This window comes from Notothenia coriiceps, unplaced genomic scaffold (genome assembly GCF_000735185.1).
Source record: "Notothenia coriiceps isolate Sejong01 unplaced genomic scaffold, NC01 NC01_scaffold00000284, whole genome shotgun sequence".
NCBI lineage: Eukaryota > Metazoa > Chordata > Actinopteri > Perciformes > Nototheniidae > Notothenia > Notothenia coriiceps.
Genome location: NW_011332985.1, coordinates 132171 through 157880, shown reverse-complemented (window position 1 = coordinate 157880; position 25710 = coordinate 132171). Strand labels below are relative to the sequence as shown.

Here is a 25710-nt window from a genome sequence, read left to right as displayed (position 1 = left end):
CTGCAGTTGGTGACGTTTTTAAGCACATTGGCGCGTAGGTTTGTTTTGTAACTTCAGTCTCTGGGATTGTACATCAAATCGTCGTCTGTGGGATCGTCTTTCTATTAAAAGTATGTCTCACTTTTATCATTATGAATGTTACTGACAACATACACTTGTTAAAAAGCCAGAACGTTAAAGCATGTCATGTTTGTTGTATATTTTATAAATGACTGGATTAGCTGATACCCTAGCCAAAGCATAGTATTTTAATGTAAATGTAAACAACACGTTAGCTTGATTGCTACTGTGGACGCTAGCCTGGTCTAGCACATTAAACACCTCCTGTCTTTTATATTTTTTCAGATGTTGCGTAAAAAGAGACGCTCGACTGCGGATAAAGTAGAGGCAGCTACTACGAGCACTAGTAAGCTTTATACACAGCAGTTCACATGTATGTGTCAGTACAGGATTTCCCTTTGAAGTTCCTGTACGTGCCTACTATGATATAAAAATCCCTAGATCCCGACTGTATACTCTATATTCTATTTCATTGAGAGGACAGCATCACAAGTTTATGACAGTGATCTGACAGAACCACTGCATGTTTCCACCACACTGACATGATTACACCAGCCAATAAACCCTTATTAACTTATGGCACCTTGACACATTTTCTAAAACATCTATATGGGCAGCCCAATACTGTGATACTGTTTAAATTAATCGCACATCAAAACTGTTTTATTAAAGAGTGTTTCTCTTATCTTCAAAGAGGCGAAGAAGAGTCGCAGCACTGGTCGCCAACCAAAGGAACCTGCTCCAGAAGAGACCAATGAAAGTGTGTTTGGTGTCTTTCTTCGAGAGGCAGGGGTCACCTTAAAACAAGGTGGCACGTCCAATGAGATTGGTAAACACACTCTGACCAAGTTCAAAAACTAAACTAAGAACATGCCATGCCAGTAAATTAAATACATTTTTCCACTTCTGATTTTTCTGATCCAGCTGTCGACCAAGTCGTTTTCCAAAAAAGGATAAAGAAACAACTGCAGAAGAGTCCCAGGTATCCTGGAGTAAGTATACACACTGGAGCTGTGTATTTGCAGGAATCTGTTGATATATTCATGTAATGATGAGCCGTTAAGTTACGATACATTGTGATACTTTAAGTAAGGCAATATATTGTAATTATTTAAATCAAATTTTAGGAAAACTTATATAAAGACCAACCACCATATGAATGCAACCTGAGTTATGCAAATAGGAGGATTTCCATTTTGCATGTATCACATTCCCTGTAACATTCAGCAACCGGAGAGGACACGTACACTGGTAGTGAGCATACTGTATATCTACACATATTATGAAGTATGTTTAATCTTTGCAAGTTATGTTTCTCTGCCATTTCTTTGCTCAGATTGTTCAAGAATTCACCGCTGGATTGGAGTCTCATATTGAAGAACCTGAGCGGTTTAGGAACTGCCTTCTTCCATGTGTCCCACGATTGTCTGATGGGGACTCCAGGTGACTTAAAAAGAAAACTTGATGCTAATAGTCTTTGTGCATGTATATCCTCCCCTGTGTGTGTAATGTGTGTAAACACAACAGATTAATAAAGTACGTCTTCTTCTAAAATAGAAGCAATATTAAAGGTGGGGTAGGTAAGTTTGAGAAACCGGCTCGAGATACACTTTCCGGCCCGGCTAAAATAACTGTATGGCCTACCTGCCTGTCAGCCTTCCATCTGTGCACAAACTTATCTCGTGCCCTCATTGGTCATGTGCGCGTTCGTGTGTGTTGGAGGAGGGGCTCTGTAAGGAAGTGGCAGATTTTTTCCGGCTGTGTTTTTTCCAATTCTAGCGCACTCAAGCTGGTTTCTCCAAAATTACTTACCCCACCTTTAAGCACAACTTTCCATTCATAAAAATACAACTGGGGCGAGAATGATGATTATTTTCATTATGGATGATTCTGCTGTATTATTTTCTTGATAAATCAACCTGGTTTAAAACTTGAGGTAGAAGTTAATATTCAGTTAAATGTGATTTAGAACAGGCGAAAAGCAGGACATCTCTTAGTTTGAGAGGCCTAGAAACCATATTGTTCTGCAATATTAGCATACAAATACATAAATGAAGAATCAGCTACAGGGTCTGTTTTCTTTCCCTCACCTACATCTTACAAGAAAGACCTGTGATGTTTGCGGATGACCAGCACATTGTACAGTCAACATGTACCCTGTATTTGGCAGGTCGCAGGTGTTCTTTTTATTCCTTGATCAATTATCAGTTGTCTATTATTTTCTAACTTATCAATAAGCTAACCTTTCAGCCTAAACCGAACCTGTGTCAGTAGTCTGACTGTATGATGTGAAGTACTGACATGTTTTCTTCTGTGTTGCAGTTGTGTGAGCTCATTTCAGGAAAGTCTGCTCCGCATGCTGCTGGGGATTGAAATCCTGCAGGTCAGATTTCCTGCATATATTCTGTCAAAGACAACTGCATCGCTCTTTGACAAAATAAGTCAAACAGCAAGATGAATTCAAACAGTTATTTTTCGGCACACAAATGCAAAATGTGTTGAGAAAAATGTACAGTATTTCTTCCACAAATCCTTAATCTGATTTTCCTTTTCAATTAGACCCCTATCATCAACACATTGATCGAGAAAATCCCTGAATTTATGCTTGATGGGTTAGTATTTTAACGAGCTTACTTAACATTATTTCACCATGTTATACACTTCGCCTGTTTTTCTAAATGTCTTCTTGTTCTGTCTTTCTCAGAGCTGGAGATGGAGGGCTCAGTATTCCTCACATAATAATTAACCAGCTTAAATGGCTCGACCGAGTTGTGGACAGCAAGGTAGTCATTTCTGTGACGATAGGTTGCATGTGCTGTAGTCATAACAGTTTCTGCTCCTCTGTTCCATTACACCTGTAATCATGTATCTCTTCTTCAGTCATCACTCATTTCTAGACGGTGATGTGTTTATTTCTGCCTCCCTGTCATGCGCAGGAGTTGGCGGTGAAGCTCATGGAGCTGGTGTCAGTCGCACCTGTGGAGGTCCAGCGTGACATCATCACTAGTCTGCCAGAGATACTGGATGACACCCAGCACAACGATATAGCCAGAGAGCTCAAGTGGGTTCTGTCAGTCTGGATTGCAGATCCTGTGGTTGTTGTTCAGAGTGATATTACTAACTGCTACTTTCATCTCTTCTGTGTAGCTCTTTACTTCAGGAGAACACTCAGCTGACTGTTCCCATCCTGGATGCCCTCTCCAGTCTGAACCTTAGTACCTCATTACTTACTGAGGTACTACAAACACACACCCATACAGAGACACAGGATAGTACTGTCACCATTACCAATACCTTGGAAAATACTGAATACCCTTTTGAATACCTCAGAAAAGAGTTACAGATCACAGCATTCTTTTTTTAAAGATTAACATACAAGGCTATAACATGCTAACCACACACATTTCTTTAGTAACAGATGACAGCAGAATGAATAAAGTAAACATGAACAACTTTCAATTCTCACTTTATTTCAGACTGATAACAGGGTTCATGCCAGTAAGGAAAATTGAGAAAATAAAACATATGAGATAAACAGGGTTCCCACGGCTGCTGGAAATCCTTGAAAGCTCTTGAATTTGACTTTGGAAAAGGTGTAAAAACCCTGGATAAAGCCAGTATCGAGACATATATATTTTTGAAGGCACTTGCCTGCACCCTGTATCACAGTTATATTGGATAAATTATTAAAGTTCATTTCACCACGCTGTTACACGTCACTGTCTGCCCTCTCAGGTCCGTGGAGCCGTCATGGCCACTCTGGCAGCCGTCCAGCTGGAGGACCTTCCTCTGGTGGTGAAGTTCATCCTGCACTCTGTCTCAGCCTCTGATGTCTATGAGGTGAGAGCTCAGAGTCCTGTCCACAGCATTTAGAAAACACCACATGGTCGTTTTTAAAGTCATATATTCTGAAAATCAATGTGGCATGTGTTCTTACCTTGTGTAGGTGGTGTGTAGTCTTCGTAAAAAGCTGGAGTTGGAGCAGTGTGTTCTCCCTCCGGTGCTGCAGGCCTCCCAGAGCCGCATGAAGAGCAAAGGATCCGCAGCGTAAGACAACACAGATCCCCACTCAAAACTATGATCAGTTTATTTTGTCAGGAACAAATTGGTAGTAGGTTTTTGATCTTTCATCACTTCCATCTGTTTTCGGAGCAGGTCCTCCTCCACAGCAGCAGGCCGCCGCAGCAGCAGCAGCAGCAGCAGCAGCAGCCAGGACAGCGTTGCCTTGGTGTTGGACGGCATCAAGTCAGCGGTGCGATTCCAGAAAAGGATTTCTGAGGCTTGGCTCAAGGTGGGAAATGAATCCATATTTTAGCCCCCTTATATTTGATTGATTAGTAAATGCTCGTTCAGTCTTCTCAATTCAATTTGAGAGTTGCTTACTTAACTTTTACTGTGGTGTTTTTCATCAGGCAATAGAGTCTGTGGATGAAGCGGAGGACCATAAGGTGGGTGTGTTCTCCTCAGATCAGGGTATTGAGTTGGTTTGTTTAAAAATAAAGCCTTGGATTCTATTCTGTGCGGACACAAGTCTAATTATATGAACCACTATTCTAAAACACAAAGTAAAAACATTTTGAAAACAGTTGTTACTTTATAATTATTATAAAATATAAAAAGATATCATGCTGTGCACTAAATATCTTGAAAACCAGTCACAAAGTCTGGACCCCATAGACATTTTGAAGCAGAGTCATATAGGAACTTTATTTGTATGTGTCACATTTACACTATATGCTCCTGTGGGAGTATGTATCCCTGTATCTCTCCCTTAAAAAGTGCTCTGCCATGTCAGGTGATAGATGTGCTGGTGCTGTTCATCCTCCACTCCACCAACGCCAACCAGAGCCGGCGGGGGGCGGAGCGGCTGGTGAAGCTGAAGGTGAGGGGGGGGCTGATCCAGGAGGCCCTGCTCCAGAGGACCTTTAGAGATTACGCTCAGGTGGGTCAAGATGAAATATAAACGCAGAAGCACTGTGCACTTATACTGCTGTAGTCAACATTTGTATTTTAATAACATGTTGTATTAATTAATGATGATTCTGTAGGTGATGCGAGGGTATTTCCCCTCCATCCTGGCTCTGGCTCAGGGTCTGCTGCGCTCCCATGACCCCTGTGTGGTGCCCTTTGGAGGACACATGTACCGACACTCATTCGCTGCTTTTGACTCTTACTGCCAACAGGTGGGTTTAGGATTAGTTTGAAGGAATATATACAAACCTGTTTGTCAGTTGTGTTATGTCTAATAAGTCATTTTCATTTCTTCCTGTATTGTGTTTGCTAGGAGGTGGTTGGCTCTTTAGTGACCCATGTGTGCAGTGGTGTGGGGGGGGAGGTGGACATGGCTCTGGAGCTGCTCTGCGGCCTTGTTACAGAGAAGCCTTCAGAAATGTCCCTGTATGCTGTTTTTGTCAAGGTAAGAGGGTGACTCGTATATATCTGCTGTTGGAGCCGCTTACCAAATCACACTGAAACAAATGTATGAATGAAATATAAGCAACATGAATGTATGAACCAACAGCTTGTAGCTAGCAGATATATCCTGAATATAACGTTTAGTATCTTACCATTACGTTTGGTTTTTAACTGAGCGCACTCTTTGATGCAGGGAATCTTGGACTACATGGACAACCTGACTCCTCAGCAGATCCGCAGGCTCTTCCACCTCCTGAGCACTCTGGCCTTCGGACAGCAGCAGCAGGGGTCTCTCATCCAGGTGCACTCTCACAAGACCGTTCAGGCTTTTTCATAATTTCTGCTCTTATTGCAACAGAGTTACTATACACCAAAACAATAGTAAGCAGTGAAAGATATAGTTTAAAACTAAAACTAAAAAGAAAAATTGCCTTTTAAGAAAAATTACATAAAAAATGTATTGCGTGGTTAAGATAACCGTATGAAATTGAAACCAAAATGAAGGTAAAATTATTTCAGTTTTAGTTTTTTTGAATCGCTTAAAAAATCATAAATTTTTGTGAACAACAAAAATGTAACTCACTTGGCATTTCTGGAAATGGCGCTATGCTATTGCTTTCCAACTACGTTAATGCCTGTTGTTTTCAACATGAAGTTTAGTCTTTTAAAATCCAACAAGAACATGATTTCAATTTTGTGGTCGATCAAATGCCATTCAACTAAGCAGTCGGGTCCTGTCTAATGTAGGGCTGCTTGATTATGGCAAAAATCATAATCTCGATTATTTGGGTCAATAATTGTAATTGTGATTATTAAATGTGATTATTCATTGACTTTGAAAACATCCATTTATTGGAGAATATTTGTTTGAATAGTATGCTTTTAACAGTTGATTACTCTAAACTTTAAGTATAATTCAACTGAAAAGCCAAACATTTTTTTTTTATTTAAAAAGTAATAATAATAATAAAAAAATTAGCGTTTTATTTCAATTACGTTGTTTTCATAATCGTTGCAAGCCATAATTGTAATCGCGATTAAAATACGATTAATTGAGCAGCCCTAGTCTAATGTTAACATTGTTTTCTTCTGAGTGTGGTAGGGAAATAATTCTAGTTGACTCCCAAATCAAAAGATTTCATCATGGTCATTTCTATATATTCTTTCAAAAAAGGGTTTGTATGTTTATGTAGATACAGTACTTGTGAAACGGTATAACTATCACTAACAAAAACAAACTAAAGCTGCTAATAACTGTAATAACTTCTCCCCTCAGGACGACATGCACATAGTGATCCGCAAACAGCTCTCCAGCACTGTGCCCAAGTACAAGCGTATCGGCATCATTGGTGCTGTCATGATTATAGGCAGCATGGGGGCCGCCAGGTAAGGGGTGGTGGTACTCACGAACATAAGCAGTTGTTTCCTTGTTCCTTACTTCACTTAATCCTTCCATGCCTCTCTCTGCCTCCGACTGCCCCAGACCTAAAGTGAAGGAGTCCCAGAATGGGTTGTTGCCTCAGGAGACGCTCAGACAGGTACACATGAAGCATTAGAGCAATCAGAAAAAACAATGTATGTGTTGCAGTTATGATGTTCTTAGTAACTCATCTTGTGCTGTGACCTCCCTGTCTCAGAGGTCAAGCAAAAACATGATGGTTATATCTCCTTCAAAACCATAAAAAGGCTCATCATTGTCAGCTGATGAGGAGTATTCTCTCCACTTTTGTTACACCTGCCCACAGAGCAGAGCGATTGTACCTGCAGGTGTCTGGTCTGATGGTGTGTGTGTGTGTGTGTGTGTGTGTGTGTGTGTGTGTGTGTGTCTTGTCTCAGGTGGCAGCGCTGTTGGAGCTGGTGAAGTCCAGCAGTGAGAGCTCAGCGGAGGCTGCAGCTCTGTACTACGATGAACTGGCCAACCTGATCCTGAGCTCCATCCTAGACCCGCAGGTGCAGGTGTGTCTGAAACCAACATGTATCAAACTTCCTTTTTTAATAGCTCCTCCCATCACTTTAGTAATGGGCTACTTTTTATGAGGGTGTCCAATCAGTGTTGATGGTAAATTTTAATTTAAATTCCTAAGTGCAGAGTTCTCAGCTGTAAAATCTCTTCTGTTTCCTGTAACCATCAGCGTCAGGCTACAGGCGTTTTCAGTTCAGAGTCAGCTGTGTATACCTTCTAAAAAACAGGACTTTCTTGTTCTCGTTGCTTGTTTTGCAAACTGGCTAAGTGTATAACAGCATAATGGCATCTGAAAAATGACAAAAAATGTACATTTGACTGTAGAGCCACAATAATACGTTGACAGAATTGATAGGTGATGGTCAGAAAAAGAATTGACAGGATTTGTTTCCTGGGTAAAGACAGAATCTGAGGCTGTAGCTACATAAGCTTTGCAGGAGGATATGGCCAGTCGGGGACCCTCAATGCCCCACAATGCATCTTGGTTACATGTAGGCACTACCACCGCTTCCCCCAGCAGGAGACTCAGCTTTCTCAGCGGACACATCGACCTGCATCTATCATAAGACGCTATTAAATCATGACTTATCATTGTGGTCTTGTTATTTTCCTCCTAAAACAGGAAAAGATCGGAAAGACTGTCCTCGATGACTTCCAGGATGACTTTGTGGTGGATCTAGGGCCAGACATACTGGGGTTAGTGATGGATATCTGGCAGCATAAGCAACTTGTTTTAATATACTTCAAATGTCATTAATCTCTCGTCTTTGTGCCTCTCAGCTCTTTCCCCTTAACGCCCCATGTGATATACAACCTGGATGACGAGGAGAGTCAGGGAGGCATCGCCATCAACCTGCTGCCTCTACTGGCCACAGAGCTCCAGAACAAAGGAGAGCAGAAGAGTCAAACACAGAAGGCACACAAGTCAGTCACCCCACTCCCACCACCATGATATATGTATATATACATTTCAGTCAGTTGTACAATTTCAGTATATGTTTATATATCTCACAAACATGCATGTAATCAAACAGATGTTTTTTTTCTGTATTTTGTGGGGGCAGGCGAGTGTCTCCTCTCTGTCTGTCTCCATTCTTTCGCCTCCTGAGACTCTGTGAGGAGAAACAGCACCAGGGAGACCTGGAGGAGATCGACGCCCTGCTGGGTGAGGAAGTGGAAGCTACACATTTCTGGTGGACATACGACACGATACGATAATTCTTTATTGGTCAGATCAAGTCTGAAATGTGACTTGCATCACAGCAGCTCCATGTGTAACCTCAACATAGATAAATATAAAGACACAATACATGAAAAACAAACATGGAACATAACAGCACAATCACTGAGTGAAAACATGCTCAAAGAGCCTTTAGCGTGGATTTGATCTGGGATTTAGCTCTGTATTTACTGTGAGGATTGACTGATGTACAGAGGATGCTTCAGTCTGACTTTAATGTATCGCGGTAGGGCTGCACAATTTTGGGAAAAAATGTAATTGCGATTTTTCTGACAAATATTGCGATTCGATTCGCGATATATTTTTTTAAGCGACCCAACGGAAGTTTATTGTAAAATGCGGCCGTATCTCCGGCTAGGAAGGTCGCATCAACGTGCTCCCGTCTCTAGCACCCCCGCAGCCCGAGCTACGAGTGAAAGAACTAAAGTTACATGAAACTTCCGTTGGGTTGCTTTAAAGTCAAGCTTCAGTTCAAGATTCACCCTGTAATAGATGTAAAACATGTGATGGAGCATTACTAACCTGACTCAGGTTTGTTTCACCAAACCATCTAGGAAAGCTCCATTGGAAGCCATTTGGAAAGGGCAGGCACTTTCAAAAATACTTGGCAGATGATTGGATCAATCTGTCTATCACCTTCTATCATGGGCCACTTCTGATTGGTTAACAATGGCTGGTACATGTNGCTTTTTAAAAAAAAGAATTGTTTTTATACAATATTTTTATATTTTTATAATTCTGCAAATATTACGATAAACTCACAGCTATTTCGCGGCCCGGTAGTAACACCGGGGGGTTGGGGACCCCTGACCTACAGGGCCGCCCCTGCCCAATCTGTGTCGCGAGCGCGGGGGGGGGATGCTAGTGGACTAAACTGTGGCGCGCCGCATAAGCGCATAATAGTGCGCCGCATTTGCGCTTCAGATGAGGAGGTGAGCCCCACTCATAACTGCATGAACCCGTATAGCACAATTCAACTCAGACTGGCTTACCTGTACGTCAATCAAGTGGCAAATGCCATAGTAAGGATGGATGATAGGATAACTTTAAAAACATTAAAATTAAAAAAATATTATTATTATTATTATTTTTTTTTTTTCAATGCCATGCGATCTACCCACACTACCTTTGCGATCAACGTATTGGGCACCCCTGCTTTAATGTGTCTGTTTGTATTTGTATTTTTCAGGTCTGGATTCAGCCAGCCAGGACAGCGGAGCTTACTGAAGAAGGCTCTGGGGGTTTTGGCTGAACGACTAAAAGAGGAAAGTGCTGAGTTGACCCTGGAGCAGCTTGTAAAGTGAGTGATAAAGCTTAGAGGCAGAAGTGTAACTACTGTCAATAAACCTTTTTTTTCTTTCTTTAATCTACCGATCTATTTGTTTATGAAATTCAACGACTTTGGGGGCCTCAAAATTGAAGTAAATGCAGTATCCTTTTTGCTCAAAATGACAGAATTACAACAAAGCACAACTCCAAATAACTGAATAAAAAAACACTCTTAATACAAAAGAGATAACGGTATTTGTAATTGCCATGGGCCTAGCAAAGAAGAATGGACATTTGCACTGGTTCCAAATAACAACGTAATATCAGAATTTTAAATTGTGTTTTTTGTCCCTCTCTGTTTAGACACAGCTTTAAGTACCTGATGAACTTCTGCAGCACAATGCCAAATCTCAGCACAGCCCTGACCCTCTCCCAGCTTCTGTCCACTGTGTCAGAGAGGGGGGGGGACCCTGCTGCCCACAGAGAGCAGACCGGTCAGTCGTGACATGTTGCCTCACTAAATCCAATTTGTCTGCTATCCAATGGGCTGTGATGATAATGTTGGATTTTTCTTCCCAGCCTCCCTTGCCAAACGTTTCCTGGGCCAAAGCTGGGTGACGGCCAGCGGAGAGAAGGAGCGAGGGATCAAATTCAATGAAGCACTACATACAGTCCTAAAGTGGGTGTGCTTGTCAGAAATGGCCATCTTGGTCCAAGAAAAACTTGATTGCAAAATGGATGAAAAGCAGACATGATTCCTGAAAGCCTTGCTGACACTTTGGCAATGGAAATCAGTTTATCAGACATATGTTGCTGTGTATGATAGACAATAAGTAAAAAAGTACAGAATTGTCTCAGATATATTGGTAATTATTTAGAAATCCTGTTGCCATTACATAGTTTGACCACCAAAGAGACACGATTGGTAGTATGTTCCACTGTGACATGTTTCTTAACTAAGATCAGCATTATTTATAGGTCTCAGATATCCACATTGGTTACAGTCTTAGAGTTCCAGTATGGGTCGGACTAGCTTTATTACTCATCTGCACAAAGTCAATAAAGTAAACTTTCCCCAAGGATTTAATGAATTTGTATCGGGAGCATCATCTCTAAAGAACTTTACAAACATATTTATGTTTCTAAATGAGTCTATTGTACGTTTGCGTTCAATGCAAACCAGTGCAGTGCTGTAGTAGAAGCAAACAAAAAAGCATAAAGTGCCCACCGAGCTGTCCATCATATCCACACCAGCAGTTTAGGGAAATGATGGTAACTCATAAAGTTGGTATTTTTAAAGCATTTCTCTGAATAAGAACCTAGCGCAAGCACGTTTATAAAGTGCACAGTTTCTTGTAAACAGTTTTTATCATCAAATATGCGATTTTTATAGTTGTGAACAAGCATCTTAATGTTCTTAACTGTGATATCTTTGATCTTTTCTGCTCTCTGCAGAATGTACATGGCGCATGTTGACGATGTTCTGAAGGCAGTGGAGGAAATAGCTGGAGAGGGAATCCCTGAGCTCATCAAGGCAGCGAAAGACGAGAGCTCTGCATCATGGCCCACTCTCAACAGGTAGACCCTCATCACCATCAGTTCATTGTATTCGATATCTCGTTGCAAAATAAAAAGTTGTTAGTGATTATTGTAAAGTAACTTGGATTGCAGTTAGATTGTACTTTATCCTGTTTTTTCTTCTACTTCAGGCAGACTTTCTTGGTGTATTACAAGGTGATGATGACCGAGCTGGAAAAGGCCATCAGGAAGATTCCTGCCTGCAAAGTCAGTGACAGCTCTGAGGTCAGCCACTGGGGGTCGCACTGCACAATGAGCTTTCAAGCATACACGCACTTTATACACAGTTGCTATTTACCTTAGAACTGAATATAATCAGAGCCACAAAATACTAATACATCTGTCTTGTCAACATTTATACTTAATTATTCACATAAGTGAGACTATGCATTGTGTGTGCGTTTGTGTTTTAACGATAACAATAATGTTCTCCTTCAAGGCTCAGAGCGAGAAGCTGCTGATATGGAACCTGGCTGTCAGAGACTTTCACATCCTGGTCAACCTAGGGAAGGTCTGTTGGCATCATCTATTGGCTGTGAACCTTTGTTGTGCTTGGTTTGACATTGGACCTCATCTATTTCCAGCATTAGCTTTATATTTGTTGTAATACTTTTAATTGAATCTCATGGCTTTTATCCAATACAATATGTTTATTCAGTTTGGTTCATCTGCTCACATGTCTTCCTAACTCTTCTTATAGGTGTTTGATTCCAGGCCGGTGCTCATCGTGTGTCTGAAGGTGAGTTAGCTGTGTGCGCTGAAAAAGATTCATGTGAAACTGCTATGAATTTGTATTAACTGATTATAATGTTTTTGTAGTATGGCCGCCTTTTCCTGGAGTCTTTCCTGAGGCTTGGAATGCCACTTCTTGATAACAGCTTCAAAAGGCACATGGTACGCATGACAAGTAGTATATGCCTTATTAAGGTAAATGTTAAAAAATTGAAATTGTGCATAAATATTGCCTTAAAAAACGGTGAAAGTGATCTTAAGTAATTTACTTTGATGTCATTAACTTCTGCAAACAACACACAACTACAGCATTCTTGACTTAAGTGAGTTTGCCCTGATCCTGATTTAATGCAAGCCAAATATTTTTAATATATTATATTAAAATACAAATACTAAGACACAAAGTAAGAAAAGATGTTTATACATACACAGGATTTCCAAGCTTCTCCATGAACAAGTTGATTCTTTTATAATATAAGTGCATGTTTTCTTCTTATGTGTCATACAAAAAAAGAGCTGCAACAAGTAGTTAATTGTCAGAAAAATAATCACAAACCTTTCTATAATCGATGAACCATAACTTAACCTCTTAAATTCCTACCTTTCTCTGTTTTCTATATTCAACTGAATAGCTCGTAGCTTTGGACTGGCAAAACAAGGGATTTGAATGCATCATCTCGGGCTTAAGAACTGATCTGCACATCTTTTATTATTATTTTATTTTATAGATGAAATTATAATCCATAATGGGAATAATCATTGGTTTCTGCCTTGATTCAAACATGGGTTGGCATGGTTAAGCTCAGAAATAGACGTTCTGTGTTGTGAAAAACCCATGTGAAATGAAGTGTTGCCAGTTTGATGAATGTGTGATTCATGTTTTTCTTTTGAAGGAGGATGTCCAGAGCCTGCTGAAAACCTTTCAGCTTAGCACCCGGCAGCTGCATCATATGTGTGGATACTCTAAGGTAGCTACAGAACACGCTGTCTCTAGCCTCTTCATTTCTAACTCTTTAACTGGACATATCTCTGAATGTACTGATGCCAAATGTACCAATCTTTGAGGACAACATATTCCTTTTGTATTAAAGTGACAGCCTGTGCATGTAACTCCTTTGGTGTTCTTTAACTAAGTTGTATCGTCATTATGTGTTGCTGCTCAGATGAACCAGGATACAAGCCTGACCAATCACGTACCAGCCTTGAAGAAGAGCCTGGAGCTCTTTGTTTACAGAGTGAAGGCCATGCTGACGCTCAACAACTGTCAGGAGGCATTTTGGATTGGCAACCTGAAAAATCGAAACCTGAAGGTACAACATTTGAATTTGTATTACTTTTCTCTCTTAAATGTATTAAAGTAAATTGCCTAAAGCAACGCTATATGCTGCAGGGTGAAGAGATTCTTTCTCAGCGGTCCCACGGAAGTGAGGATGAGGACGAAGAAGAGCAATCGCCGCCTCAGGAGCAGTCAGAGGATGAGGTACCTGCCATTTCCCGGCTTTACATTCACATCTGATACAGAAAGGGGATTGTCTCCCTAATTTTGAGAAATAAATGAGAAATAAAATGTTTTATTCTTTAACATTTGGTGTAAAAACTACAGAGAACACAGGTTTAAATGTTTGCATTGTTTATATTATAATTAGTATTCACAGTGGTGTGTTTCAAAACAGCCTGGAGGGAATTTTGGAGATTAGAGCCATAGAATAAGATCAGAGAGTTTACCTTAAACAAATTCATAAAACAGGGGCAAATGAATAAAAACTTTTAATAAACCTGAACAATAGATGTAAATAAACATATAGTGTAAGTAAGCGTAAAGTGGCTGAAAGGATTAGCAGGAGTGGGGACCATAATACAGGTTTTATTTGAAGGGATAAGCAGCTCACAGTCATAACACAGTCAGTTATATAAGCCAGCCAAACAACAGGCTCCACTGCTGCTGAGTCGGTCATTACTTTGTGAAGGTGAACCCATACAGGTCAGTAAACAGGCAGCTGAAAGAAGGCTGATAAGATAAATTGTTAGAGCTTTAAAGTGGACCTATCATGCCATATTTGAACAATATAGTGTAGGACCATACCTATATAAGGCATATTTATACTTTTTATTTTTCAAAATACCAAACAGATCATGCATTTTAGCCATTCCTCATTTCGCTCAATTTAACACTGTCTTTGCATGGGCTGATTCTGTGAGAACAGCACCATCTACAGGCCTGGCATATGTACTACCAGCGCTTTCGAACGGCAATGTCCGTGGCTGTCTCCTCCTGATTGGTGGAGTTGGCCCAATAGCCGTAGCGCCACTTTTGTGACGTCATAGAAGTGTTCAAATCTGGATCAGTCTGTATCAGATCCGTTGCAGCCCCTTTTTAAGAGATTTGGGTATGAAGGAAAATAGAGAGGGTTGTGTTTTCTGACACTTGGTGAGTTCCCTGGAACACCGGGGACACATTCATGTATAAAAGACGTACAAAAGTGCATTGTGCATGATAGGTCACATTTAAGCAAGCTAATGATTTGTTTGTGACTAGGAAACATTTGATATGATGTTAGTTCTAAGACCCTGTGTTATGTAGTTTCTCTATAATGCTGCTATATGCAAGCAGTTATTGAGTACTGAGGTATGGCACTGCCAAACAGGAAGTCTATTGTTTGACCGGTTCTCTAAATATGTGAAGGCAGGTCATACATATGGACAGACAGAGATTCTGCACAATACAGGACAACAATGTTGTTGTTACAGGCCAAAATGCACTACATCATCACTTATAGATCCCCTGCCATACACCAGCCAAGTGGGAAGCTGATCAGAAACGGTTCTTGAGAAGATGCAAAGGACATGCACAGCGGCGGTTCTAGACCAATTTTACTGCGGGGGCCCGGTTGGGGCCAGTTATTTCATGAGAGGGGCACAATAAAAGATAAAGACAGTATAAAGTAATTGTGTAAAATAAACATAAAATACAGTAATTGGTATGTGTTTTTGTAAAGGTATTTGTTTTTAGTAAATGTTACAGTCCTTTGTTTCAGTAGTTTTTTTCATTTAGAGTATTTGTTTCAGTAACTTTAAGTTACAATTTAATTAAAAAACATAAACAGTATTTGCTTTTATATAAGGTAATGAACAGTTTAATCTCCACTGTACACCCGGGTCTCTGATTTGATTTAGCTCCAATAAATCGTAACACAGGGGGGTCCCTGGTCAGTGTTACGTGGGCACTCGCCCCTGTTGAACCGCCCCTGCATATACATGTTCACTTAAATACAGACAGGCATACAGGGAGACTCCCTGCTTGAAATGTTTGCCAAATGTTTCTCATGTGCTTTCTGACAGGCCCAGGAGATGGACTCTGAGGAAAGTACGAAGGTCCACAGAACGGAAGATGTGGATCAAGATGATATTACAGATGACTCTGACTAACAGAGCAATCAACTGTTGGTTTTTATTTCAAAGTTTGGCATCAAACTTCCATTTATCGACCAACTTTTCAAGTTTCAAAGGCCAGTTCTAGTGCCTTTTTGCATAAACACTTTCTAAAGTATGTAAAACTGTTTCTCAATGGGCAAAGTGCAGGTTAAAGACCAATAATGTCAATATAAAATCACAATTCATGTGTTTTTACTAAAGTAGTTACGACAGTGTTAGGCAACATACAAAAACATTGCTTTGTGAGTTGCATTGATGTGCATTTGCCGTTTTTCGTTTCTGTTGAAGATAAAGCGTGCCTAATAATTAGGTGTTTTCATATTAGATAGGGTTCTTGAAAATTGTTTAAATGTTTGATTCTAATTGTTTGCCGACAAAATAGAATACAGATTGTTGCAAAAGTGTTTCTGTCTGTTATGTCTTTAAGTATTAAATATATTTCTAATGCTAAAACATCTAGGATCTGTTGTCTTTCATTGTGTGTGTTTTTTTTGCAACTGCAAGTCTTTTCTTTTTTTATAACTACATTTTCACTGAATAAAACACTGACATTATTCCTGGATTATCCCATAAAGAGGGTCAGCATTGATAAACTCACATTGTAATGAAAGGCAAGATGTCTTGCAGACTCATTTGTGCACATGTAAAAACAAGGTTTTTGTGACGATTTAGAGTTTTTGAACACCAAAGCCAGGATTTACAAAAACAAACGTAACAGTAGAATAGATCATATTATATATTTACCCAGACATTTGAAATGAAGAAAATATATTTCAGAAAAATATTTAGTTCAAGTCCTTACAAAACAAGCTTTTAAGGAGTATCCGTTCTGCCTTCATTGCTTTTACAGTTTAATAATGTTGAGAATGTTCGGCAGGAAAAACAAAAATACAACATATAACATAATTCTTAATGTGGATATTCTGTTTTTATAACCTTAAATCCAAAATGCAGCTGGCAATACTCAATTCCATCTGTCCCCTATATGACCTACACAAAGGAGATGGCATCATCAAGCAAGTTATCTTTTTCGGTGTTTAAGGAAAAAAATCACCATAAAGCATCATTAACATTCTAGTTCAAGCTATCTAGACACTAAAGTCAACATTTAGAAATCAACATGTTCCTATAAACTCTTCAGGAACTGTATTCTTTTGGAGTTTTTGCATTATTCAGGTTGAGTATCCAACCTTGATGGTTGACATCCCCCCACTGATTTTTGTTAAATGTTTGGTTCTTCCAAATATCAACAAAGACAATGAAATGAACTTGATTTCCCCAAAAACATCTTTGTATTTCGATTCATATTTTGTTATTATTACATAGTTTGGTGAACTTCATGTCAGCAGGACTTTACAATACTGGTTGAACAAAACCTCCAAACTATATACCCTAAATTTAGCATTGATAGCACCAACATCCTGCATGGGAATCAGTGAAAGAACTACATATTTGACTGAAAACACAGAAGATCACTTTAACAAGCACTCTATCAGCTTTCTGCACAGCTCTTGGGTCAACCCATGGTTGTGAAAAGGGGGGATTGTATGCATGAATGTGTGTTCTATGGTGAATAACTTAATTTTAAATTAAACTAAAAAAGTGATGTCTAATGATTATATCTATTTAATATTATGCCGATATATTTCTCAAGTATGATTTATCCGTAGAAAATAATCGTTCAACAAAATACATTTACGTCACCCCTCTCTGTAAACGAGAATAGTATATCCGGGAAGCATGTTCAGTGTTTGGGGGAAATACCATAAACAAACAGTCTTTCTTGTCAACTTGGACGCATTTACCCCTTTCGTTTTCGGTTATTGTGTTCTAGAAACACACATTTAACACCGTCTCTTTTGTAGCCACGGTTCTTGAGTTATTGTTTGAAGCTGCTGGACCCCAGTCTCGGTGTTTTTACCCGGGAGGAGAAGATATTCGTGCTAATTGCCCGGCTGCAGCTGTACCGCTTTGAGAAGAGACGATGTCTGATTTCATTCTGGTGGTCCTGTTAGTCGTGCTCCTGGTGTGTTTGATTGGGACAATTGGTGCCTTAATCGTTTACTCCGGACTACTGTGTGATGTGATTATAAAGACTGGGCCACCTCCTGTCAAAAATGTTACTATTGCTTATAAGTTCAACGAGGGATCATACAAGGACTGCGGTGCAGCCTACACCGAGTGCTGCAGCATTGGGCCGAAGCTGAGCACCGTGGGGGTCTTCTACGATGACCCCAAACAGGTGAGACCCCAGCCCCTGTAGTCTTACACCACAGCAACTTATCTGTGGTTTACACTTGACCTCATGACATAACCACAAAGCACTGTGTACCTTGTTTCCTGATAAGATGTTGGAGACAATGAGATATGCCTCACTTGACCTGGCCAGTCTTAAAGGTCACAGAAATGGTTGGATATTATGTAAGAGTTGAGATTGTTTAGTATACTCAGGAACTGTCCTGGCCTAAAGTCCCTGAGATTTGATTGTGTAATGTAAATGGGGCTTGAATCCCAGAGGCCAAGTTAGCATCCTTAAATAGCTTATTTAATTAGCCAACAGTCCAAAACCCGGATTTATTTCCCATGTTTTATATGTGACAAAGAAAAAGATCAAATTGTCATATTTAAAAAGCTAGAACCAGCACTTGTTTTCTTTGCTTTAAAATGTACTTAAGCAGTTATCAAAATGGTTGCTTTTGAACCTTATGTCCACCAATTTATCTATTAATCTCTAAAAGTGTAATGAGCTTTATATTTTGTTCAGATGAATGAATAATGAAATTGTCTATCTCATTAGAAATGGTCCTGTCTGAATGTCCTGGAGATTTGACATGGAAGTATAATGTGCATCATGACTTAATGTAATTCACTGTAACTCAGCATATATGGCTGCAGGAGTTAAATGTACAAGCACCCTTTTTAAAGAAGTGAGCCTGGATGATGAAACCAGTCAGCTGACCCATGCCACGTTGCACTGTTGATACTTTTTCCCTTCACATATGTGGCTCCAGGGTGCTTCAGTCTTTTTTTCGTCCTCTGACTCAAAAATGGTAACCAGACTTTAAACTAGGAATGCAAACACACCGTCTTCACATGTGTCTGGAGAGAGCTTATACACCTGTCTTTACACTTTTTAGGTTTAGTCTGAATGGTTATAAAGTTACAGTCACAAGCCAGACACCAAAATCAATGGATCTCCCTGAGTCACTCCGAAGCTGATCCTAATCCAAAACTAATATGGAATGATTGAGGATTTCCATGGCTGATTTGTCTCATACTTTCTTTTTCTCTTGAATCACGAGTTGTGTTTTTAGTAAACAAGAAATGTCTGCACAACAGCTGCTTGTTAGACAGGAGTGTTTATTGGACTCCCAACTGATGCGGGTAGAGTACACATCAGATACAAATTCACAAAGGCAAAACAGCCTATTTATAGTAAATCAGGTTTGCTCTTAGCTTAGCTTGTATTGTGTCCATTCTGGTGACATTTGAGTGCTGAGTTTTTTTGTGGTTTGGTGGGTTGAGCCGTTTGACGTGAATGTGGCAACAGAGCAGCTATTTGCTCATCAGCCAAACATGCAAAGTAACTTAGTCTGAGTAGTTGACAGGGGGCACAGACTAAAGTTAGTGAGTATTTTTAGCTCAATTGTGTCTTGCGGTTACTGCTTTCATTTGATCATTTGTGGATTAAAGAAGGTGCCACACTGGCAGCACTTAGTGTTTGTCTTTCTGCTTACCCCTGCCAGGTTTTCTGTACCCAGCTGTCCTTTTTTAAGTAAAGGCTTTTAGTGGAAACCATGACTGTGAGTCAGACCAGTGGAAAGTTCCTGCATGAAGCTTAATTATGTTCTGCATTCAGGTTGTGTGGAGAGTCTAGATTTTAGGAGACCATTATAGGATGATTCTGTATGGATCTGATGACTGTTCATGGGGTCTGTATCCATTTTGAGATAATCTCTCAACATGTATGGATCTCTAAATTCCTTGGGGAGTTTAGACGTCACATCACTGAAATAAATTAAGTATCAACATGTTGTCATTAGCTGAAGTGATTCAAAGTTAAGGAGCCCTAGTTTTAAATGGTCAATTAAAGCTTTGTCTCAGATAGTCGCTAAGACAAACATTTCTACATTTTTAATAATGAAAAGAAAGGATTTCATGTTTGCTGTTGTCAATATTAGTGTCCTGACATGGGAATGGGATGACCTTCTTTGTTTACAAAGACCAAGGGTCTCATTACTCGCCACCAGCCACATAAATACACTTAATGAGAGAGAGGCTAAATTAGGCCTGTCACAATAATTAATTGTGTTGGACGATACATTTTTCTGGAAATTATTGCGATAAACGATAATATTCTCGGCGCCGTTTTAAGACCATTTTAGACATAATGATAACATATAATAATAATTCAAGTACATCCTTTCAAACATAACTTTTTATTGAACATTCAACATTGCAAATGAAATGTGAAATAATATTAAAATATATAAATTATATATAATAAATAAAACAAATTAATTAAATTATAATAAATTAATTAAATCACACACAACCAAAACAATAAATTAAATAGTCAGGCTGGAAAACAGCCTGACTATTGAGAGACTATGAGAGAGAGAGAGCTCTGTTTTATATATATATAAAAAACAGAGAGCTGGCAGTCTGAGATATATATATATATATATATATATATAAATAAATAAATATGAGCACACATTATCTCACAAGCCAAAAAAAACCTCCTTAAAACAACAGTCAAGTGTACAGTCCACTGTCAAAGACCCAGATGCCTCAACAGGCCATATCCAAATCTGTTTTTCTAAGTTTTCGAGCAAGGAACACCAACATGTTTGCATTGTCGGGCGGGGGCTCTCCATCTCCAGCTGCCGTGTTTGCTCCCAGCTGGGAAAACGGAATGGGGTGGTTGTGTTTTAGGTGGTTTAAAATGCGTGGAATTGCCTGCTTTTGTCGCTACCTTTTTTAAACCAATGCGACACACCGCCCGGCTCATTCAAGTCCGTAGGTTCGCCTCGTTGATTTGGTTTGAAATCCAAAATACTGCCACACCGGAGAATCGAGATGTGTAGGTTTTGTAACCAATTCCATTTCACTTTAAATTCCCCGCGAGTAAGTCACACGTTGTCTCCCGCTTGTCGCTATGTTATTAATTTGGCTGCTACGCTGCTGCACGTGCACGCGGAGTGTCCTGACCTGGCTGTGTGTCAGCCCCGCCCCTCACAGCGCTCCAGGCTAAAATGCTGGTCACATCTTTATGTAAACGGCAATTTATCGAGCTCAGAAAAGTTATCGAGTCCATTTTTATTTATCGTACGATAAGTCAATTTATCGATTATCGCGACAGGCCTAGGCTAAATTGGATATCATTTTGATCAAATGTGAATACTGAGAAAATGAAAGGGTCAACTTTCCTTTGCATAATTTACAGCGTACTTTGCAACTTACTGTGTTTATATTTGACCTCAATACTTAAGGTGGCCTTTAAATGAACTCTCCTAACTATGCTACTGTGCCTTTAATTCTTCAAAGGTATTGTGTGCGTGTGTTTTGTGTGTCTATCCACAGTTGTTAGGGCCGGGTTGAATGATAATGTAAATTGTTGTGCAATAAATGGAATATCCCATGCATTGTAGAGAGCAGGCTGCTTTAAATTCTCTATTGAGGAATGAATAGGGTCTCTATCAGCTGAAGCACGGAGATACATAGCCATAATAAGATTCCTTAAAGTGGTACTGGCTTTTTAATACATTTAGAAGTTACAGAGAAGTATTTATAAACCACTAAAACTAACTTTATTCCTCCATTAAATCCACGAGCAAGGCTCATCTAAATTGGTTAATTTTTTTTCAGCAAATGTTGTCAAGTCTGTTTTTGTAATGCACAGTTCAGACTCTAGATGGCACTGTTGGCATTAAGTTGAGTGAGAGGAAGGTGCGTCTTCAAAACCACATTGATCTTTATACTTAATTTATTTCCATGAGGCTCAGTCTCTCATAATTAATTCAGTATTTCAGTCAAATTGCAGAAATGGGAAATTAACCTTGCATAAAACATTTAATACAATCCACATTTAAGGGGCATATTTAAAATCTAACTGCAAAAACAGATTAAAACTATCACTGGATGTGAAAACAGAATGCTCTGTTAAAGAGGCTTATCTCTGTTTGACAAGTCAGACATGGACGTGTGTTTTATTTCAATGTTCTGCACTGGTACAGGTGGGAGGTTGTTATCACCTCACTCGGCTGAGGTGACACCAATTAGCACTATATCTAGTTGCTCTTATGTTCATTCATACATGTGTGTGTTTGCATGCTTATAATTGTCAAGACTTATTATCACAAATGCCTGAGGGATTCCACAGATTAGCCGCTTGGCTCTCAGGGGTCAGTTAGCCGGACAGTGACCCACAACACTGAGTGACACTTCAAACTCACCAAACCACTCAAGTTGTGTAGTAAAAATACTTTAAGTGAGGTGGGGGGGGGGGCGTAGTAATCAACAGCGAACCGATTCAACACGTGTATTTTGGTGTATTCACGGCATTCATTTTGTTTTCTACAGTATTGTTGTTTTATAGTTATTAACCCAATTTGTGTTTTTTGAAATTGAAGAGGATATCGCATTGTGTTTGTTACTTTTGTTGCAGTTGTCTATGTCTTAAGGCCCTGACACACCAGGCCGAAATCGGCCGCTTTCGTTAGTCGGACGACGAAGCGTGTCCTGTCGCCCAAACTCAATTTGGTGTGTCCCGCACCGTCGGCCGTGACACGCCTTATTTGGCCTTTCATGGCCGACGCATGGCCGATTCATGTGCGTCGGCCACAGGCAGTCGGACAAAGAAATCACTCTGATTGGCTGTTCAGCTAGCGAATCAGTGCATGAGAAGCGAAACGGTTGCTTGAGAATGTCTTCCACAAGTAACACTCCAATGGCTGATAGCTCCAGTACCGCACGAAACATGTTTTCGATGGACGAGAGTGAACATGGAACGCACACGCTATTTGTTGTTTGTTTATATCACGGAGTCTGTTCTTCTTCTCTGTCTTCCGGTTGTTGCCTCTTTTGAATGACGAATACACACTACCGCCGCCTGCTGGTAAGGAGAGTTATTGCCACTCACGCATGCGCAGTTCGTACGTGCAACTTGGCCGTCGGCTAAAGTCTTTGCGGTGTGTTCCAGTGCGACTGTTGGCCAAGAAGCAGGAGACGTGAGGCGACACAAAAGTCGTGTTCCGTCGGGACGTGTTCTTTGGTGTCAGGCCGAAATCGGCCGTTTTCGTTAGTCGGACGACGAAGCGTGCCCTGTCGCCTAAACTCAATTTGGTGTGTCCCGCACCGTCGGCCGTGACACGCCTTATTTGGCCTTTCATGGCCGACGCATGGCCGATTGGCTGTTAGCTAGCGAATCAGTGCATGAGAAGCGAAACGGAAGTGAGGGATGTAAACAAACGCTTTAAGAAGGCACGAAGAATGTCTTCCGCAAGCAACACTCCAATGGCAACACTCCAATAGCTCCAGTACCGCACAAGACATGTTTTCGATGGACGACAGTGAACATGGAACGCACACACTATTTGTTGTTTGTTTATATCACGGAGTCTGTTCTTCTTCTCTGTCTTCCGGTTGTTGCCTCTTTTGAATGACGAATACACACTACCGCCGCCTGCTGGTAAGGAGAGTTATTGCCACTCACGCATGCGCAGTTCGTACGTGCAACTTGGCCGTCGGCTAAAGTCTTTGCGGTGTGTTCCAGTGCGACTGTTGGCCAAGAAGCAGGAGACGTGAGGCGACACAAAAGTCGTGTTCCGTCGGGACGTGTTCTTTGGTGTCAGGCCGAAATCGGCCGTTTTCGTTAGTCGGACGACGAAGCGTGCCCTGTCGCCCAAACTCAATTTGGTGTGTCCCGCACCGTTGGCTGTGACACGCCTTATTTGGCCTTTCATGGCCGACGCACGGCCGATTCAACATGTTGAGTGAAAATGGAACGCACACGCTATTTGTTGTTGGTTTAAATCACGTAGTCTGTTCTTCTTCTCTGTCTTCCGGTTGTTGCCTCTTTTGAATGACGAATACACACTACCGCCGCCCGCTGGTAAGGAGAGTTATTGCTACTCACGCATGTGCAGTTCGTACGTGCTCCGCTGAAGTCTTTGCGGTGTGTTCCAGTCTTATTATAAATCCATGGTTCCAGTGCGACACATGGCCAAGACGCAAGAGAACACGCCAACGCAACAGTCGGCATCGGCGAGTTCTCTGGTGACTGCTTGGTGTGTCAGGGCCTTTAAGTGTAATTTGGCTTGGCTTCCTATTTATGGAAATGCTTTTATTTTTGAAGGAGAGGTAGCGTAGCGCTGTTGACAGGAAGTTGTTGTTGCTTTGGAAACAACCAGAGCCATGACGGAGATTAACAAAGAAAAGTAATATCTAAATATAAAGACGGAGAAAGTAAACAATAAAGTTTATGGTTAAGTTTTAGCACCCCCCAAACAAGCTCTTACGTTGATATTGGAGATTTCAATAAATTCAATTTGAAAAAAAAAACGGGGAAAAAACAAACAAACAAAACGAATATCTGAATAATGAAATTGAAACCCAAATAGTACTCCAACGAACGAATATTCGGATATTCGAATATTCGGGTACAGCCCTAGAGGCCAGTGTATGTATCTTTTAAAAATAAACTACCACAGAGTAAGGCATCCAATGATACATCTAATTTCATTACCTTGATAGAATAAGTAGGTGGTGTAAATATCTGAAAAGGTCATTTATTTAACCATTATTGCTGTCTGCATCTGATGCTGAGAACATGATGTGTTTCTTTGGAGGCTAAACCAGAGCTGCTCTTTGGTTCATCCTCTGATCTCATGAATTCCATCTTTATTTTAGCTTCTGAAACAAACCCACAAGTGGCTCCCCATGACAAGCGGGAGAAAATGAAATGTCATGTGTAGACGACGTACATGGGAGTGAGAGATGAGGCGAGGTGTGGAGCTGCCTTGGAAGAGCAGTATAAATTTGTGGGAGACTGGCTCACCTTGAGAGCCTCCAATTCATCAATCGGAATTTCAGATCGGCGCTCCGAGCATCGCAGCACTCCCAGTCAAATGTATTCGGTGGAAAGGTGGATATAAAATGAGAAATAAATACGCTGATACTCTAAAGTCTGGTCCCACAGGTCTTCAAGTCAATATTATGCAACACCGTTGACATGCCTGCTCTCCCTATAGTAAAGCACCTCATTAATGTTTATGGACATCTCTACACTGAGTGAGATGCTGCAAAACCAGAGGGGAGAAATGCAGACAGAATCTATAAAACAGGAATTGGCTTTTTTTTTTGTATCTCCTAAAACAACTGTTGAGTGTATATTAAGGAATCCATTTTGATCTGTTTCCACTGTGTAGAAAGGAAGACATTACTCTACAAGCTGACATGCACAACGATTAGTCAGTGAAACAAGATGGTGAAGAATGCCTTTATACCCTCTGTGCCATCAATCCTGCGACATGTATCGGCTTTTCACCCCATGTTATGATGCGCAAGATATTGGATTACACAGGCCAATATTTATCAGAGCTGTGGAGAAACAGAGTTGAACATTTGTAGGAGAGGACGTAAACCTGTGCAGAAGAAGGAGGATATCATCCAAATCTCCTATTAGAGAAGATGATCTGCCTGCTCTTTGACATCTGGCTGGAGGAGTGCCACACTATATCCAGCTGGCCGCCGACGAGTGGTGAACCAACTCGACGACTGTGGCGAAGGAAGACCGAGTCATGCCTCCAGCAGGCTGCTTATCCACGCCAGTAATTATACATGCCAGAGCTCCCAGGATGCCATGTGTAATTACCAGCTAAGCCCGAGAACAGCCTTAAGGCACAGAGCGGCGCTTGGTGAAAGAGAGAGGGACCCAAAAAAATTACATTGGCTCCTGACTCAAGGGCCCACTCCTCACCACTGCAGTGGAAACATAATCTGATTTGTGTGCTTGAGG

At 40.5% G+C, this 25710-nt stretch overlaps 2 protein-coding genes across 2 annotated transcripts in view; both read left to right on the top strand.

Annotated features, from left to right (window-relative positions):
* The first annotated feature begins 27 nt into the window (after positions 1-27).
* On the top strand, positions 28-16151 carry fancd2 (FA complementation group D2). The gene is made up of 36 exons (XM_010786317.1): positions 28-110; positions 346-406; positions 755-889; positions 985-1052; positions 1397-1503; positions 2383-2443; positions 2620-2672; positions 2765-2843; positions 2997-3121; positions 3208-3295; positions 3796-3900; positions 4007-4107; positions 4216-4351; positions 4473-4508; positions 4856-5002; positions 5109-5243; positions 5345-5476; positions 5669-5776; positions 6752-6861; positions 6959-7013; positions 7312-7431; positions 8061-8134; positions 8219-8362; positions 8503-8631; positions 9868-9978; positions 10311-10441; positions 10527-10626; positions 11403-11525; positions 11657-11750; positions 11965-12036; positions 12226-12264; positions 12345-12419; positions 13151-13225; positions 13421-13567; positions 13648-13737; positions 15597-16151. Exons 2-36 carry the CDS (start codon positions 346-348, stop codon positions 15681-15683), a joined length of 3453 nt encoding a protein of 1150 aa, XP_010784619.1. The 5' UTR covers positions 28-110; the 3' UTR covers positions 15684-16151.
* Positions 16152-17437: 1286 nt separating this feature from the next.
* tex264a (testis expressed 264, ER-phagy receptor a) overlaps positions 17438-25710 on the top strand; it is a 95887-nt gene continuing 87614 nt past the window's right edge. Inside the window, exon 1 of the mRNA XM_010785516.1 lies at positions 17438-17931. Coding sequence (XP_010783818.1) covers positions 17674-17931 — 258 coding nt within the window. The 5' untranslated portion in view covers positions 17438-17673. The remainder of the gene's footprint in view (positions 17932-25710) is intronic.